Source organism: Enoplosus armatus, chromosome 5, assembly GCF_043641665.1.
Source record: "Enoplosus armatus isolate fEnoArm2 chromosome 5, fEnoArm2.hap1, whole genome shotgun sequence".
Taxonomy (NCBI): Eukaryota; Metazoa; Chordata; class Actinopteri; order Centrarchiformes; family Enoplosidae; genus Enoplosus; species Enoplosus armatus.
The window spans coordinates 677637-695099 of record NC_092184.1 but is presented as its reverse complement, the minus strand read 5'-3'; the positions used below and the strand labels follow the sequence as shown (position 1 = coordinate 695099).

The 17463-nt window shown below is 41.7% G+C and overlaps 1 protein-coding gene across 1 annotated transcript; it reads right to left on the bottom strand.

The window, feature by feature from the left end:
* Positions 1 to 1422: 1422 nt before the first annotated feature.
* Positions 1423 to 12506, bottom strand: phf12b (PHD finger protein 12b). The gene is made up of 15 exons (XM_070905852.1): positions 12434 to 12506; positions 11932 to 12113; positions 9753 to 9825; positions 9161 to 9617; positions 8262 to 8382; positions 8034 to 8166; positions 7736 to 7900; positions 7299 to 7442; positions 5817 to 6549; positions 4909 to 5013; positions 4642 to 4788; positions 4391 to 4486; positions 3287 to 3369; positions 3027 to 3165; positions 1423 to 2003 (listed from the first exon to the last, which is right to left on the bottom strand). The coding sequence occupies exons 1-15, from the start codon at positions 12497 to 12499 to the stop codon at positions 1531 to 1533; spliced, it is 3117 nt and encodes a 1038-aa protein (XP_070761953.1). The 5' UTR covers positions 12500 to 12506; the 3' UTR covers positions 1423 to 1530.
* Between the last annotated feature and the right edge of the window lie 4957 nt (positions 12507 to 17463).

The window sequence follows — 17463 nt, the reverse complement described above, 5'->3', positions numbered from 1 at the left end:
TTCTAACAATTATATGCTAAAAGTAAAAGACTTAATGGAATTATAGGGCGATTTCTTGTATAATTACAGTATTATATGTTAATTAAGGTAAAGCTAATTACTGTACTTTTACATTTTCTGTTTTTCAACAGACATTTTCCGGCACATTTTCTATATTTTGTTTTTTTCGTTTTACAGTGTACGTTAGTCTGTTACATGTTCAATTACTTGTTTGTCCAAAAAACAAAAAAAAAGACCTGAAGAAAAATCACACTAAAATGAATCCATTGGTCGTATTCATGTTGAACCCATCATATAATGAACTTTTTCACATTGTACAGGTAGTATGTACTGTGACAGACCTTTCCCAATACCCTTTTATCAACTTGTCATCATAAAATAGCCAAAATATGGAAAGTGTATAGCTGCTACCTCTGCTGGTCACATCTCACTGAGGAGACCTCTGCATCTCTCAGGAGATCAAGTCTTAACCCTAAAGATTCATTCTTAACTGTAAGAACAAGAGCAAAACTAAGTCACTTAGAAATTTGAAGACCAAACTTTTACTCTGAGCGGCTTTCTATGTACCCACACAGAAGTCAAATAGCACTTAAAACTGAATTCATTCATTTTGTCCCAGCTGTAATTTTCCTGCAATCTTCTCTCTGCTGTTACCTGTCCTTTTAAGATAATCATGACATTAACCACAAGCCTTCCCAAAAACACTTCCAAGTACTCCATTATAACTTTGCTGGTACTGTGACTGAGGCAGGCCAAAATGGACCCACGAAAGCCTGAAAATAACATAAAAAAACACGAATCCATTGAATTTGTTCTTAGAAAATCTTTCAGTATTTACAGGTTTGAACAGACAAGCAGGTACAGACAAAGAGTGCTTATATACAGAGCAGCACAAGATGTTAAAATGAGTGCTAAAACAATACGGTATTTACAGATGGACTACAGCGGAAAGTACAGACTAAGAACAAGTTTTATCACAAAACTTCTGGTACTCTACACAGTATCACAAATTCCATGAACTGTACAGTTAAAAACCAAAAAATGGTGAATCTACATGAAATCCAATGTTTCTCCAATTGAGAGGCACTGAATTATATATATTTACATTATATATACATATCATAGTGTATAAGCATGTATGTTTTCATACATATATAGCTACCTGTGGTGCAAAAGCAGCAAAAGAAATTAGAATGTATGGAATTCAGTACTACAAAATAAAAGCTTTGTGCTAAATGGGCTGACTGACAAAATAATGTTACACCATACATACTGGCAAAAGAAAAATTGAGCGTAGGTAAATCATGTTTGCTCAAAGTCCTAACGGTCTGAAGTCAACAGAAGGTTACTGTCAGTCATTCAAAAACAGAAGAGATTGTCAATAATACTTCAAGTTCATGCAAAGATATAAACCATTAAAAATTAAAAAATAAACTTTTCCCTGTTGACCAACCAGCTGTGCAGCTTTCCCTTCATTGTGACTTGGAAGGTGCAAAACAAAAGGAGGGAGGGCGGGACTTCCTGTGCGGGTTATGGAACAGAGTTGGCGTGCAGTACGGGCACTTGGTGGGGAGGGACAGTCTCAGTGTCGGCCTCATCCTGGCTGGACGGGCTGCTCACTGTGGCAGTGTTGGGTGGTGGTGGTGGTGGTGTTGTAAAGATGGAGGTGGGGGTGGTGCTGGTAGTGGTGCTGGCCGCACTGCTGGTGCTAGTGCAACTGGCAGCAGGCGTGGCGATCTGCTCCTCTTTGGGCTGCTTACTGGCAAACTCTGTGATGCTGAAGACAAACTGGAGGCAGCCCAGTTTGATGTAGCTGCCATGGTGGAGCAGGGCCGTGCCCTCCCAGCCCGCCCCGCTGCCTCCGATCAGACTGGAGCTGCTCGCCTTACAGCTGCACAACAGCTCGGAGTTGCCCTGAGGCTGGCTGCTCATCACTCCACCACTCGGCAACAAACCCACCACTGAGTTGGGGCCCTCGTCATCCTCGCGCTTCTTACTGCGACCTGCACAGAGAACACAGGAAGACATTTGGAGACCATACAGGCTGTGACATGTGAGCACGATCACTACAATTTAGAAAGGAAGGAGGAAATGACAGCAAAGGCTGCACATCAAAAGTAAAGACAAAAGGGGATACAGGTTGTTTTTTGCTTTTTTTATGCCATTACAGATGATGTCATCACGTGGCAATACAGTTGGCGAAGCAGGGTGTGGTTCATCACAGGACATCAAATGCACACAGATGGCACAGAAACAGTATAATACCTGATATTCATTATGAGGGAATGAAACTGGAAAAACAACATAAAACCTGCTGCTGTGGGAAGCAGAGACGATGGTTACGCACTGTTAAAGCACCCCAAACAGAGTGAGCCATAGAAAAACTAGAGACATCCTGTAGACAGAAACGAATGAAAGCGCAGGGGGAGTTAATAGGTTATTAGACTATTAGTTCTTGCAACTGCATTTGTACTCAAACTAGCTTAACACCATATCATGTGATATTCTACTCTGGTACACTTTAAAAACAAATATTACCGGGACCACTACAGAACATTCCAGATAAACATTTACTATCCAGGAATTCACACCACAAACTGTCAGTGTAACAATATACCAACATATAGCACATTGATCATACACGGTCCAGCCACATGCTATACTAGTTTCTACCTTGTTCTACAGTGATTTAAAAAAAGAAAAAGAAAAAAAAAAGCCTTGTGCGTTTCAACCGTGCCCATTGCCCCCCCCACCCCCCCTGGATTGGATGGAAAGTAAACACCCAGATAAGATGATTGGCTGTACAGTGAAGTAACTGATGTGTTTAGTCAGACCAGATTGAATGAATAAAATTCTTGGAGTGCCACCTGGAGGCAGTTTCGAATGTAGCACAATTGTGTTTTTTTTGTAAAATTAAATTTGATCTTGTGAGATGAGACTTTGCTCAGTGATGACCCTCCGAACTGCACACAGTATGAATACCTGCTTAACTGCGTGTAACAGTGTAAGAATGAAGATGTACTCACGGATAATGCCTTGGACTTTGGCCACCAGGCCGCTGGGTGGAGACGGCGAGGCTTTCTCAGAGAAGTCGCACGAGTAGAGGACGTTGTCCACTGTGGTGCCGTGCTCGCTGTAGTTGAGCAGCTCATAATGCTTGGTGTTCTAAAAGAGGACACAAACACAAACCATTAACGCCATGTCCAACGACAACAGCACTTCCACGTGTTTAATAGGCAGAGGTTGTGGTACAGTACAATAACAGAAGAAGTTTAAAAGCCCATACCTCATCATAGAAAATACAGGCGTGTTTCCCCGATATGTAGTTGCAATGACCATAGTTTGTAAGGCACACGTCCATGTCAGCACCTTTATAAAAAAAATAATAAAAAAAACATTAGAAAAATAGTGAGTGGCAGTTTTGGGCCAAAACTCAACACCCTCAAAACCCTAACACTAACCCATACAAGACTAAATGTTTTATGCAACGCTACACCTCTATAGATATCAGATACATTGCTGCGATTTTTGGTCTTATGTTTCTCTAAATGCCATTTCAAAAACACTTCCAGAGAAAAGGAGAAAACATTAATACAACATATTCGAATTCAACACCAGCTATTGTTTGATATTATTGCCAATGCAACACCCAAGTTAAAGGTACAGATACGACAACAATACTTTTTCTGATACCTTACTTTAAGAAATATTAAACACATTTTCCTACAAACCCCCCCAAAGTTGTTACATGTTGACCAAACCAGTGGTTCTCAAAATCAATAACAGGATAGGAAAGACATAATTCTGCTACACAGATTGTTCATTTTCCAACTTTTTCTGTAACTTTTCATTTATTCTTTTTTTTGGCATTTCCACTTCACTTGATAGTGTAGGTTATGTTGTCTGTTTTGTCTGATCAAAGAGCTGACGGGCTCTTAGTTTTGTTCTTCAGCCATCGCTATCCTGACGTGGTCTGCAAACTTCACAGATGGATCTAACAGGATGTAAATATTTCTGTGTGTATATTCTTTGAAGGCGGCTGGAAATTGTCGGATTTGACTAGGCTTTTTGTCACCGCCGCCTGATCCCGTCCACTTTCCATGGGAACGAGGAACTGCTTGCAACTCATAGACATGTAAAGTATGCAAGCGGTCAAAGAAAAAGATTGGGAACCTCTGGTCTGAACAGAAGCAGCTCTAAAAGAACTTTTGTCTAAATAAAATACCAGCACCAGGGGTTAAAAAAACCCCACAATGCATGACACAATAAACAAGATCTCTACCACTTTGCAGAGGCACATACAACAGTCATTTGTCCACAAAATGCAGCTGGATGAATTTTTTTTTAATTTTTTTTTAATCAAGTCACTGATACAGTCAGCAAGTCTTACCAGATCCTATGTATAACGTCCTATAGCACATGCTGACAGCTCCTCCTTTTCCTGTAAGAGGGTAGAAGACAGCTCGGGCCTGCACCTTCTTCTGACCTGCTAGGAAGAGGTGCAGGTTTTAAATTTCAGAAATACTTTCAGGGAAAGCCTCTAGATCTAGACAGGGAAATTCCGTTCAAACTCATTTAACGCGAAAAGATGTGAATAACAGACTGAATAGCTGTGTGATGGAAGTTAAGTTACTGTCTTACTGTCAGGGTGGGGTGTTGGGGTTTTGGGGGCAGCACTGGTGGCTGGGGGAGGCGGAGTCCTGGGCTGTTTGGGGGGGAAGAGCTGCTGGATCCTCTGCCAGGCCAGGGTCTTGATCATCTCTGCATCCAGTTTGTCCAGCTCAATCCCTACACACACACACACACACAGAACCATTAGAAGGTAATTATACCTTAGTATGCGTTACTTTGATTCGTCACACACATGACACTTTGACAATACCACAACGGTTCAGTATTGTCACAGACCTCCATCCTCATCCTTTCCATCTTTCATGCAGCTGGACAGGTTAGCGATGGAGGAAAGAGTGCTGGGCAGCAGTGAGTCCATCAGTCCAGGACCAGCCTTTACGTCTGTGGAGGGAACACATGCAGGGACAACATTACTGATCTGGAGGACTGTTCATGGACATTTGACTCGATAGGAACTTTATTTATTCATCAATTTACGTACAACAACCTATTTTAATCTATTAAACTATCTAAATGTGTTTTTGTGTACAAAAAAACACCCCAAGACTCATTTCAGCTGCAGTACATTCAGCTCCATTTGTTTCTCTTGTTCACTGGTTTGTCATGTGACACTTGAAACGGCTGGAAAGGCTATGGTCGGCTATAAAGAGCTGACAAGTATCTCAGTGAAGGTGGAGAGCAGTGTATCAAACATGACCACTGACTTGAGGCATTAGTGCCTCTCAAACACAACATTTCTATGTTGCCGGAAATAAACCAAAAACGTTTTTTGCTGTCTCAAATAGCAAACAAATAAGCTTCAAAGAAAGAATGAAGCAGGAATAAGGTGAAAGAGTGTCATACCTGAAGGCAAATTTGTTCTTGAGATATTCAGCGGAAGGAGAAGAATAGTACTCACTGGCAATGATGGTACGATTCTTCCCAAACAGCTGCTATGCAGTTAAAACTTAAGCATTCTAAAAGAGCCAACTTGTGATGTGTACTTTTTCAAAACATTTTGTAGACTAAAGAATGAAAACATTTTTGAAAAAGTTCATCAATAAATTAAAAACTCGTCCGTTGCAGTCCTATGCGCTCATAAATAAAAACTGTTATGATGTTAAACAGTTGCAGTTGCAATCCCTTGAGAACCTCAAATGGAAGCCACTCTGCGGTGAGAAATTCATTGGCTCAGGAATGTGTACCTGGAATAGGTGATGACGAATCCAGCTTGGTTGAGTCGTGCTCCTGCTTGCCTTTAGGTGGTGTGTTTGAGCGGGCAATGCTGGTGATGGAGTAGGAGGGTTTTTCGCCGCTGCTCATGCGCTCCTCCTGGAGCTCTGTCTGGCTCCTGTGGTTCTGTTGGCCGCTGTGGGGCCATATCATCAGGGCATTGGAGCAGTTTTTCTGAGCACAGGCCTCTGTAGTGCTCTCAGGCTCCTTTTTAACCGTTTCTGCTCCTATGTGGTTCACCAGCCCAGAGGCAGGAGCTGAGTCTGGGGACGTTGTACTGGGCTTCAGTCTGTGCTGCAGCTCAGCCTGCCTGCAGGAGTCTGAGGCACTGTTACAGTCTACAGGTCCGTTGGCTTTGGGAGGCTGACACTCCCCTGCTAGAGGTCCGTTGGGTTTCCTACAGTTCTGACATGGTGTCATGCTGCATTTACAAACACCCAACTCTAGGGTGCTCCTTGAAAGAGATGCCCCCTGGGGGTCATCAGGTGTACTGCAGGGCTTCGAGCAGGGATCAGGGGAAGAAGTCCTTCCTAAAGAGGCCTGAGTTTTCATGTCCTCTGATGTTGGACATGATTTAGTACTGGCTTTCTGCTCAGACACCCACTCTTCTGACGATGACAAGGTAGATGCTGTGGATGCAGCCTTCTGCTTGATGGATAGATGTCGCATGATGCTGCACTGGAGGGCGATGACATCCTGAAGCCACTGTTCAACACAGCAAAACCATGTTTTACAACATACAAAGCAACCATCAATTCTTATTAGTAGCCTGTCCTATTTGATGGAGACATCTATTTCACATAAATATCATGATTTTTCCTTTTGCTGCAATATTTTGAAAAAACTTCAAGACTCAATTCCTACCACCTCCTGTCCACATGGCAAGTGTCTTTGGGCAAGACACTGAACCCCAACTTGCCGCCGATGGTGGGCACCCTGCGTGGTAGCTCGCTGCCATTGGTGTGTGTGAGTGTGTGTGTGAACGAGCAGGAAAAACCTTTTAAAAGCGCTTTCGATAAAATGCAGCCACTTCTATGTGTCAAAGTATAATTTAGTCCGAGAGGAGCTGCATCCAGCAAACCCCACCAATCATTCAATGCACCTTTGAGCCGCATCGCTGTTAATATCACAATTGGATTAACTTGTATGACCGTTCTTGCAGAGAAAAAATAAGCAAGAATGCCTCTTCCTCTGTTATTCCACATACCAGCCGACAATCCACATTAGTTCTGACTTTTTTTTTTACTCAAGGACCAGGCAGTAACTATCAGTGACTCGTAAATACACTTGCCAAATTCATTGAATCACATATCTTTGTATACAGAGCATGCAGGATACAAGCCATTGTTGCAGGTGACTATTATTAGACTGATTTCAAATTACATATTAGACAAACTGCGTAAATTGAGTGATGCTGTTGTAATAGCTTTAAGAATGGCTTTTCTTTTGCCTACCTCCTGCTGCTCAGCCTCTGTGGTGAGGTGCTTTGAGGGCTGATGGTCGGGAACGCCGCTACAAACCAACTCCAACTGTCGCACCCCTGCAGGAACCAGCATGGGGGGAGGATTCTGGTACTGGGACTTGATGGCATCTGGCACCTGAGTCCAAACAGTGATTGTTAGAAATAACTTCATCACTTTAACATCAATGTTCCTAACATATTCTCATATGTCTCTGAATGAAAATCTTGTAAAAGATTAGAATCTCAGTTATTGCATAAATCTTCCCATTATCTGTGCACCATTGTCCTGTCTTAGCAATTCAGAGCTGACCACACAAAAACATTTAGGACACCACTAACAAGCCTAGCCCCCTGAAGAAACACTGAAGACAGAATACAATATGCTACCATTAGGCTGTCTAAGCCCTCACATTGAGGCAGCCAGTCTACCTTAATGGTCCTCTTGTTGTGCTGGTGGGTGGTGCGCCGGTTGGGTGCGTTCTGCCTATGAACTCTACGCAGGAAGTCCAACTTGACGGCATGCTGGGACATCCTGTCCTGGAACTGGTCAAAAAGCTGACAACGGCTGGACAGGCTCAGGCTCCTCTGATTCAGCTGTTCATCAGACAAACATTTGAAATGGAAAAGTAATCATTCTGTTGCACCACCTTGGCTGAGACTAAATAAATAAATAAATAAAAACAAGAATGAAGTTAGTTTTACTCTGAGCAAAGGCCATGACTCTTACCACTAAGTGCTCAACATGGTTTGGACACATCCATTTGCCAGCAGGTAAAGCTGTGAGTGGAGGGTCCAGGCAGTCCATGTGGAACAGAAGGGGACAATAGTCACACTGGATGAGTGGAGCCAACCTGCAACTCCTGTGAGAGGAAATACAACAAAATCAGTACAAGAAATGAAACGTTTCAGGTCTACGTGTACATCTTTGTATATCCTGTCATCTGGTAGTACTAACCTGTTGCATGAAAAGCAGACTTTGACTGGTAGAGGGACCAGACCATTGGAATCCAGCTCATGCTGAGGCCTCCTGAATGGCTTTCCCAGTAGCTCCTCTTTTCTTCTCCGTTTACTACTGCCTAGAAATCCAAACAAGATAGGAGCATTTGAGAAACAATCCAAAACAGATATCCCTATGCTGTAATGAGTCAAAAATCTGACATGCTCAATTCACTCCACACTTTGTAAGCAAGGTGCAGTACTTATATTCCACAAATTGCCTCATCTACTTCTAGTCTGGAATGTCAGACTTGCACCAAGAAGGGGTGTTTCTCAACCTTGGGCTCTGGATCCAACAATGGGCCACAATTTATTGCCATTTCTATAAAACCTATTTGGAGCTTTTTTTCTGTTGTCCTGTGAATGTGAGTTTTTGTTTTTTTATTTTCAAGAGCATGACAATAAAAAAAACAAAACCTCAGATTCACAGGACAACTTGGCAACAACTTGGCTAACTGTTGGGAGTCATTAGTAATTTGGGACCCAAAAATAGGTTACCAGAAATGTTTCTGAAACCAAAATCTGCCTGTTGTTACACCATCAACAAAACGGAATATTTACTATGATGTTTGAGATATCTAAGCATGTCAAATGTCAAACTCAGTTATAGATGGGCTGGAATATCTGGGCTTGTTAATGCTCCAGATTACATCTATATTTGGTTTGTAATCGATAGGAGTACACAGAAATACACCAAAAACAAGACGAACTATGACAGGCTGACATTGTGAAGAGCCATTTTTCCCCAACCCTGAAGTAAGTTAGGTATTTTTTTCTTCACCTTAACATTTGACTAATTGAATTAAATACAGTATCATTTCACAGTGAAAGTTTAAGAACTCATTATGACTGACTGACCTGGCAGTGCAGTGGTGCAAGTGAGTTCACTGGGTAGCTGGAACTGCGTAGGGTTTCTCTCCATAGCGGCTGCTATTAGCAGCTGAAAAGGCCTCTTGAGGAGGCGTGGCGTCGGAACAGATAGTGTAGCTCCCTCGAGCTCTGCGCCCTGAACTTCATCCTCAGGCTCTGCTGCCTCCTCCTCCCCATCGTTCTGCTCCTCTGAGGGGGTTGGGGTGGATGAAGTGTTGGAAGTGGGCGTCCCGGGCCGGCTGCTCGGCCTGCTGCTGGTTCTGCGGTCCAAGAGGCGTACCTGGGCCACTCGTAGACCAGGCCCCGCTGCTCCGGCCCCTGGAGGCAGGCCATCGAGCCGCAGTGGGCCAGCATTGAGCTCTAGCTCCACGGCCGGGGACGCAGAGCGCTTAGACGAGGACCTCTCCGGCAGGCCATTGGTCTGTTCTGACTTCTGCTCTCGCTTCTGACGGTAGTGAACAAAGACCAAAAGACAGATTTCAGTCCGTATAGCATACAAATACTGTTCCCTGAATTTCAACAGCAGCATAAATGTAAAATTTGTGGAGGATTGGGTGTGAAATGAAGAACTGTCACTCACCTTTTTTCTAACATTGCAGCGATGACACATCCATTCCCCTGGGGGAAGCATTTCTTCACTTAGAGGTGGGTTACTGAAGAAGATAAAACGTGATCATCAGTCATCAGGTTGATAATGACTGTATCATCTAACATCCATCTATGCAGTATATTATGCTTCACAATTATGTTGTCTAATTTCATGTGAGGAAGAAAATGTTTTATAAAAAATAATAATAATTTAAAGAATTAACCATAATTTTATATTCAAGGCTATTCAGGTTATCTATTTTCTTATTGGTTACAACCATATTCCCCACATAGTTAGTCTAATATTCCAGCATTACTAAAAGCATATAATCATTTAAATTATATTTACATACACATTCAAAATTACAAAATAAAAGCATTTAAACCAGTTACCACTAACTTAGTAAACTTAACTCCCTCTGCCTCCATCTAGAGGACTGATAATTGCATTACAATCAAGAAAATGCCCGATAATGATGTGCAAAGTAATCTCAATTTCCAATTTGTTTACATACGTATCACAACAGCTGAGACATGAATTGTCCATGAGAAAATATTCAAAATATTCCAATTAACTATACATAACGACAATAATTACCCAGTCTCCAGTTAAATCACCATAGCAAACGTCACCCATTATTCAAAGTAAAACATGCTCAGACTAACAACTGATTTTTCTTTTTTTTTTTAATGATGTCATGGTAAAGGGGCCTATGTGCAAGTGGTTGACAGAACAACAGTGAGTCAAGGAGGGCAATATTATGGTTAATTCATAACAGGGAGGACATACTTGAAGCCAGGACTATAACATACAGCCTAACTTCTCCCATTCACAAGCAAAGATGATCAAACGTCAAGCGACCCTGTGTAATACTGCCTTTAAGAGAACACACAATGCAGCAAGTTTCTTTCCCAATATGCAGTGCTATGATTTCACTACAAATTGTGAGGCCATTCGCAGGCCTGCCCATATATGGATATAACGTTTCTGTTTGGTCGTTTCCAAGTGACAGTCTGAACTCAACTCTTCCAAATGCCTAAGTTAAAATAATCATGCAAGCATCTGAGAGCCATGCAAAGCGGCACCGGACAAATGCTACAATGGGGCGACCTTTGCAACGTGTCCACAATAAACACTGCCATGCCGCCGCTCCATCTCGGCAAATGACAAAACATTTCGTCCATGTTGTTTATGAAGGCTTTTTTTTTTTCCTCTTCTCAAAGCTGTTTTTTAAAAAGCTTGGTAAGATGGCGGTGGAATAGAAAAAGAGAGCAGTGAGGTCGCCATATTGTAAACAGAGGCGGTCTCGACTCCATTTTTAGCAGCAGCGGTTTCACTGGCAGCAGCCGCGACAGGAGGGGAGGACTGACTGCAAGCTAACGCTAGCCACTTTCAGAGAAGGCTGCAGTTACATGTTTCGTTTTAGCCCCTGTACGTCTTATTAATATGCCCTTTCGGATACTGCAAAAACTCTGCAATTACACGTCCGACCATATCTAACAATACACCACATATCTAACAGTACATATTCTCCAAAGAGTGAGGAAACATAACGGTTACTTTAAATCACTCAACACCAGCATAGATCAAATTAGCAGTTGTTCTCTTTGATCATCAAACTGCGTTCAATAAAGCTCTGGTTTAATGTTCACTCGCCTTTAGATATACCAAATATACGTTTAATCTCGTAACGTATGTTGGTGAATTCGGCATATCAACTTTTCGAAGTGCTACACAAGCCTCACTACCGCCCTCCTCGGCTCAGATGTATGGGAGAATAAAGTGCGAATATGAGGGAAACCACCGATGGCTGCCGTTGAAATTTCATTGAAATAACAGCGGATTTATTGATCAAATATGTGCTGAACAAGAACGACTGGTTAAATCTCTTTATTTCCATCACGTTTAACGCTATCGGGGGCAGAATTTAATTCACATACTTACAGTGAAATGGCATATGCTCGTATCTGAAACATCGCGGACAGCATAACGTAACTTCATCAGGGAAACAACCCTAGCTTAGGTTAGCATCCAGCATCTAATTTATGCATGCAGCTAACGGAGACTCAAAGTTGCCGTCTCTACACTTACATACACTTAGTATGCATTGATGTTTGCATTACTTGTCCCTGTGCGTTCTGCCTCTTTTGTTCAAATAACTGTAACTTACCAGCATTGGAGGTGGAAGGCTGCAGGACAGTGGTCACAGCACAACAAGTCTCCCCCCTCCCGGCAACTATCGCAGGTGTCGTGGTTGGTGGCCCTGCCGCTCCTCCGGACGTCTCTCACCAACTTCCGACTCCTCTTCTCTACCTCCTCGGACTTCGGGGGCGCCAGCAGTGTTTGGATTTGCTGTAAAAGTTGTTCTGCTGTTTAGTATGAGGTCACGACTGCCCTATCTGACAGTTAATGTTAGTTGACAGAGTTGGAAAATATGCAGCTTTAAGCCCGCTGTTTCTTTCCATGCTAAGCTTGGGGAGAGCGGCAACGTTAACTTGTGGCCTCCATTATCAACCCAAACTATTAGTTAAGTTAGCTAGCCGAGAAATGCTTGACAGCAGGCTATGGTAGTCTGACGATAACGGCAATTAAAACAATGGAAAACACATTAAAGCATTAGCAAAAAAGGTAATATTTCATTTAATTAAGGCCTCCGAGCACAGCAACCTTACCTCCATTAAGCCCCCAGAGGTATCCAAATCGTACACAATCGTCGGGGTCTCCATTTTGTCCCACATTCATCCAGGAGCAGACGTTGCACAAGGAATTTACGGTACAAATGCCAAGCAGGCACACCAATATGAGACTAAATCCCGCAATAAATTTCTTTTCCCAAATGTTTTGGACCAACGGATGGCTGGCCAAGCGATGCTAGCTATCGTTGGCTGGTTAAGGGTGCTAACTACGAAGGCAAGACGTCAACCACTCAAGGTTGCGAAGCTAGCGGGCTCACTAGCTTATGTTGTGGGCCCAAAAAAGACAGCAAAAATCAACGATAACCGAGTAATTAAAACAATGGCTACTTAGCGCGACTTTTTATGTGCTACGCCAAGCCTACATAAAGTATTCAATATCAATAGACTGTTGTTGTTAGCTCCAAAATCCATCTGCGGCCTAGCTGGCCAGCCATGATTCTTGTTTCTGCTCCTGCAAAAAGGAGCCTTGTAAATCTGCAAACCCCTCCGCTCCCATTGTCAACAGAAGATGTAGCCAAAAAATACGGAAGGAAATTCGGCGTGGAGCGGTCTAATGCACGGTTTCCGACAGCGTTCGGAATGTATAATCCTCAAATCGGGTATGTGGAGATGCAAATTTGGTTGATGTTATTGTTGTGAAAAAGGCTGTGCATCTACACTGGCTGCTAGCAACATCCTCTACCAGTTGGCGCAACCGCGAACCGCCGTACGCGCATGCGCATTGGAAAGGAAAGCGCTAATAAGGAGGATACATTGTAACGAGGAGCGAATAGATTGTGTAGGCGAAATTGTATCCGGCTACTACTACTGTACTAGAATTATACTAATAGATAGGCCTATCACTATCCCTGTTACAGTCTACATCTGCTACTAGCCATTACTACTGTATACTACTACTGAGAGTAATATTAACTGCTGCTCGTATTGATAGCCCTGTTGCTACCGGATGTTACTGAAACCTCTCTCTCAAAGTCCGCTATTAGCATCTACAATTGAATTCCTACCTCTGTTGCCTCCAGGTCGTATTTTAAGCAGTGTTACTGGTCCTAAAATGACTAAGATTTTCAGTTTCACTATTGCTTTGGCACAGCTACGTATGTCACAGTAGCAGTTTTTTACAGCTGCTTGCAATACTACTACTATTACTGTGTCTGCAACTAAATATTAATACTACTAACAGTAGGAGTGGTGTTACTACAGCTCTGTCCACAACTATTAGTACTATTATTACTACTGTTACTACAACTACTGCTACGACCATAGCAATTGCCATCACCACCATCAACGGTGGTGTGTTATCGACACGCATGCTAAACAGAAATGTGTAAAATGGGAAAAATGACTGAGCAAAGGAATTCACTAAGCAAAAATAACACATTTTTAATAACTAGAAAAATATCCCTGAAGTGTGTACATGTGTAGGCTGTGCATGTAAGGTTTTCCATTCTTTGTAATCAAAGAAAGGAAAACAAAGATGGCTAACACCATAACATAACCAAATGGGTGCCTGTTGGGGATTCGAGTGGCTGACATTGCCTGGATTCTACAGGCTGGAAACATGGAGTCTGGGTGTTTCCAGTTGGCATTGATGACCCTCCTGCACAACAGTGAGGTGAACTACTGAGAACACTGCTGAACCAACAGCACCGGGGGGGCCCACAGTTCTGCATGTATTTTACTTAACCTGTTCATAAATTGGGACAAAGTGTAAGAAAACATTTGTCAGGACATGAAAGATCATACAGAGAGATGAAAAACTACTCCAGAAGGGAAAAGTAAACATTTTATGCCAGGTTGTTTTAAAATGATGCTTCAGCCACATCCCTCACTCAGGGATGATGGGTAATTTGAAGCCCTTGCCAGCAGAGGGAGGCAGTGATTTGTTGTGTTTGAGTAGTTGGCCAAATGGATTCTTGCCATTGAATTTCATGGTTTGATGATCACCTCAGAAAAGTTTGCTCAAGTATATGTGTACATAGAAACATCAAAATAGACACATTCAGATATTTTAATGCTGGCACAGATGTCCCTTTTTTAACCTGCTGTTGCCAACATATTTGATGAAAAAATCAATTAGGCTTAGTTTAAATCAAGTATCTTAAGACTCCCACAATGTAATTGCTGGGATGGTCTTTGCCATTAAGGACACCACAAAAAACATAATGGTGTGAATAGTTGATTAAGTGTATGGCTCCTCCTGCAAGATGACATTTTGACTGATCAGTATTTTACGACTTTTATTCTACTTGACATAGCTGCACTGGGCTTACCTTCTTTCCTGTATGAATAGCAATAGTTATTAGTATTGTACCTTTTTTTGCCCACATCCAGTAGGTTAGGGGCATTGCTGGCTCTAGCCTACATTAGGTGGCACACCGGGCCGGATATGAAAACACAACTATAGTAAACACCAACAGTCATGTGCCGTGCTGTCACATGAGCATTGCTTCATGCCATTCCTTGCCAATGGTAAATCCATTGTCATTTCGTCTCAGCATGTTGGCTGCCTGCTCCTTCCATCATTCAGTGTGCATTTTCAGTCAAAAATCAAAATATGCAAAAACATCCCCAAATGTTAAGAAGGCACCTTGTCTGGATCAATAGTCTAGTCTGTTTGTAGGAATTTAAATTGTTAAATAGACTGTCTTTCTTTTTTTTAAAAGTTGTACTGACCTAAGCAATCTTGCTTTCCTTTGTCCCTCCAATGGTTGGGGTTAGGACTTAATTTAGGTTAACGTTGATGACACGTTGGGGTTGGGGTTAAGTTTGGTCCAGGTTAAGGTATGGGGAAACATAATCCAATGGAGAGACACAACACTAATACTGACTCTTAGATTTCAGTGTAAATTCTTATAGTTTCTATGGAATTGTATATCTTGTTTATCTGAAATCTGAAAACGTTACATGTTTCATAAAGCTGTGTTCAATTTTTTACCTTTACCTGATAAATCCCTTTTGTGGCCGAAACATCGTCAATCATGTCCATATAAAATAAAAGAACTCATGAGCAGTGTACAGTATTGTTTGTTTTTCAAAACCAGGGAATAATCCATCAAAAAGAAATCAGAGATGGGGGCGCTAATGCAGAGGTCTGGAACCAAGCCAGGTTGGTAAAGCCATCTTCTCCTCCAGTGCTCCCACCAATACTCAGCGTGACAAGCTCTGAGGTTGTTTACGTGCACATCTTTCTGGGATAATTCATGTCAAAATCGGCAGTTATAAGGACAGGAGTTGTGTGTTCTGCTGCCGGTTTACATGCCTGTGCTCTCAGGTTTCCACTGACATACTGCTGCCTTGACAAACATAATAAATCATGTTGAACAGCAGATGCATTGCAGTTTCTTCATGTCATGACTTGATTACACAGCTAATTATCACGTTTAATGGGACTATTTTCACGTCTTCATTACTGCACACTGTTTTCTGGAGGCACAGGGGAGGGCCAATGAAATTTAATGCAATGGAAGGCAGAGATGACTTCACATTCAATTTTTGCAAAAATGAATTACTTTTAGTATGACTGCAATTAATGGAGTGTTGTAAAGAAAAGTACAAGTAAAAATGATGGATTACTTTAATTAATGCCATGGAATGTTTCTTCTTACTGATTTACATTCTCTCTTTTTCTTTTTTTTTTGGGGGGGGGGGCAATGAAAGTCTGTGCCATCATATGCCCTTTTTACATGCCTTAATAGAAAATACACCAATACAAATGCCATGTAATTTAGGTAGCTTTTTAAACTAAAGAGGGAGAAACATATGTCATCATAAAAGGAAATTAATCGTTGCACTCACTATTAATGCAAAAGTGGGCATGAAGGTTTCAAATATTTGTCTGTTTTGTCAAGTTCACATTTTCAGACAATACAAAACTTACAGAGCAAGGAAGATAATGGTCTGCGGCTGGCAAAATATGGGTACGTCACAGTGCTTGGTGGTGCAGTGGTTAGCACTGTCGCATGGGAGGCAGAGCAGGGTAGAGCAAGGCACTGAACCCTAAGTTGCTCCTGGAGGAGGCTGGCATGGCAGCTTGGTTGCCATCGGTGTGTGTGAATGGGTCTCTATATATCTATATAAGAGAAGTCACTTTATTGTGGTTGGCTAAGCAGATACAATTTCGTTAGTGAGACAGTGTTTGTTTGCAACTTCTGAGTCTAGTCATCCATGTGTGAAATTTTACTCAACATTTATTTATTAATAAATAAGCAAAAAATGCATTTGGGCTGAACCATGAGATGTGATGGAAGAACCTTTTAAGAGGGAGGGGCTGTTAGATGTCCAACCATCCTTCATAACTGTGATAAAGATAAGCCACATGTTCTGTTAACACCTGTAAACCAAAAAGGTGCTCAGGATCAGATCAGCCAAAACCAAAATAGAAGATTATAATAACATTCTAATTAAAAATCAAATTCACATTCAGTGCCATGCCATTCTGTCAATTTAAATTGTGTCGTACAAATTGTATTTCTGATGATTTATTCAAAATTATTTGTGTCACTGGTTCTGTATGAGCATAACAAATAATTTGGAATTTCTGCAGTACAAATCACATAATCAAATGGACACAAACCATGCACTCAGCTACGACGCAAACAAGGAGACTAGTGCTTCAGCAAGTAAGACACCTTTTTCTGAACAATAACCTTTATTGAAGATGTTTGTGGTATAGCTTAATCAGTACTTTATGTACAATGAATCAAAAATAGTTTCATTATCATCATTGCCATCACACCAGCTTGCATGGATACATATTATCGTAGGACAATATATACTGTATGTTTGAATGACAGCAATGGTCTAAATTTAGACGCAATCTCCAAACAGGCAATGGCAATATGAACAGCAGTTTACCTCCCTGTGCATTTTCCTTTTGCTTCATAGACATTTTAACTCATGGGCTGTCACTTAAAAAAGTGTTAAAACTCAATTTGTAATGCTAAACTGTTGCTGATAAACCAAGAAGAAATCAAAATATCTTTGTCTTCAATTCTGCATATTACATA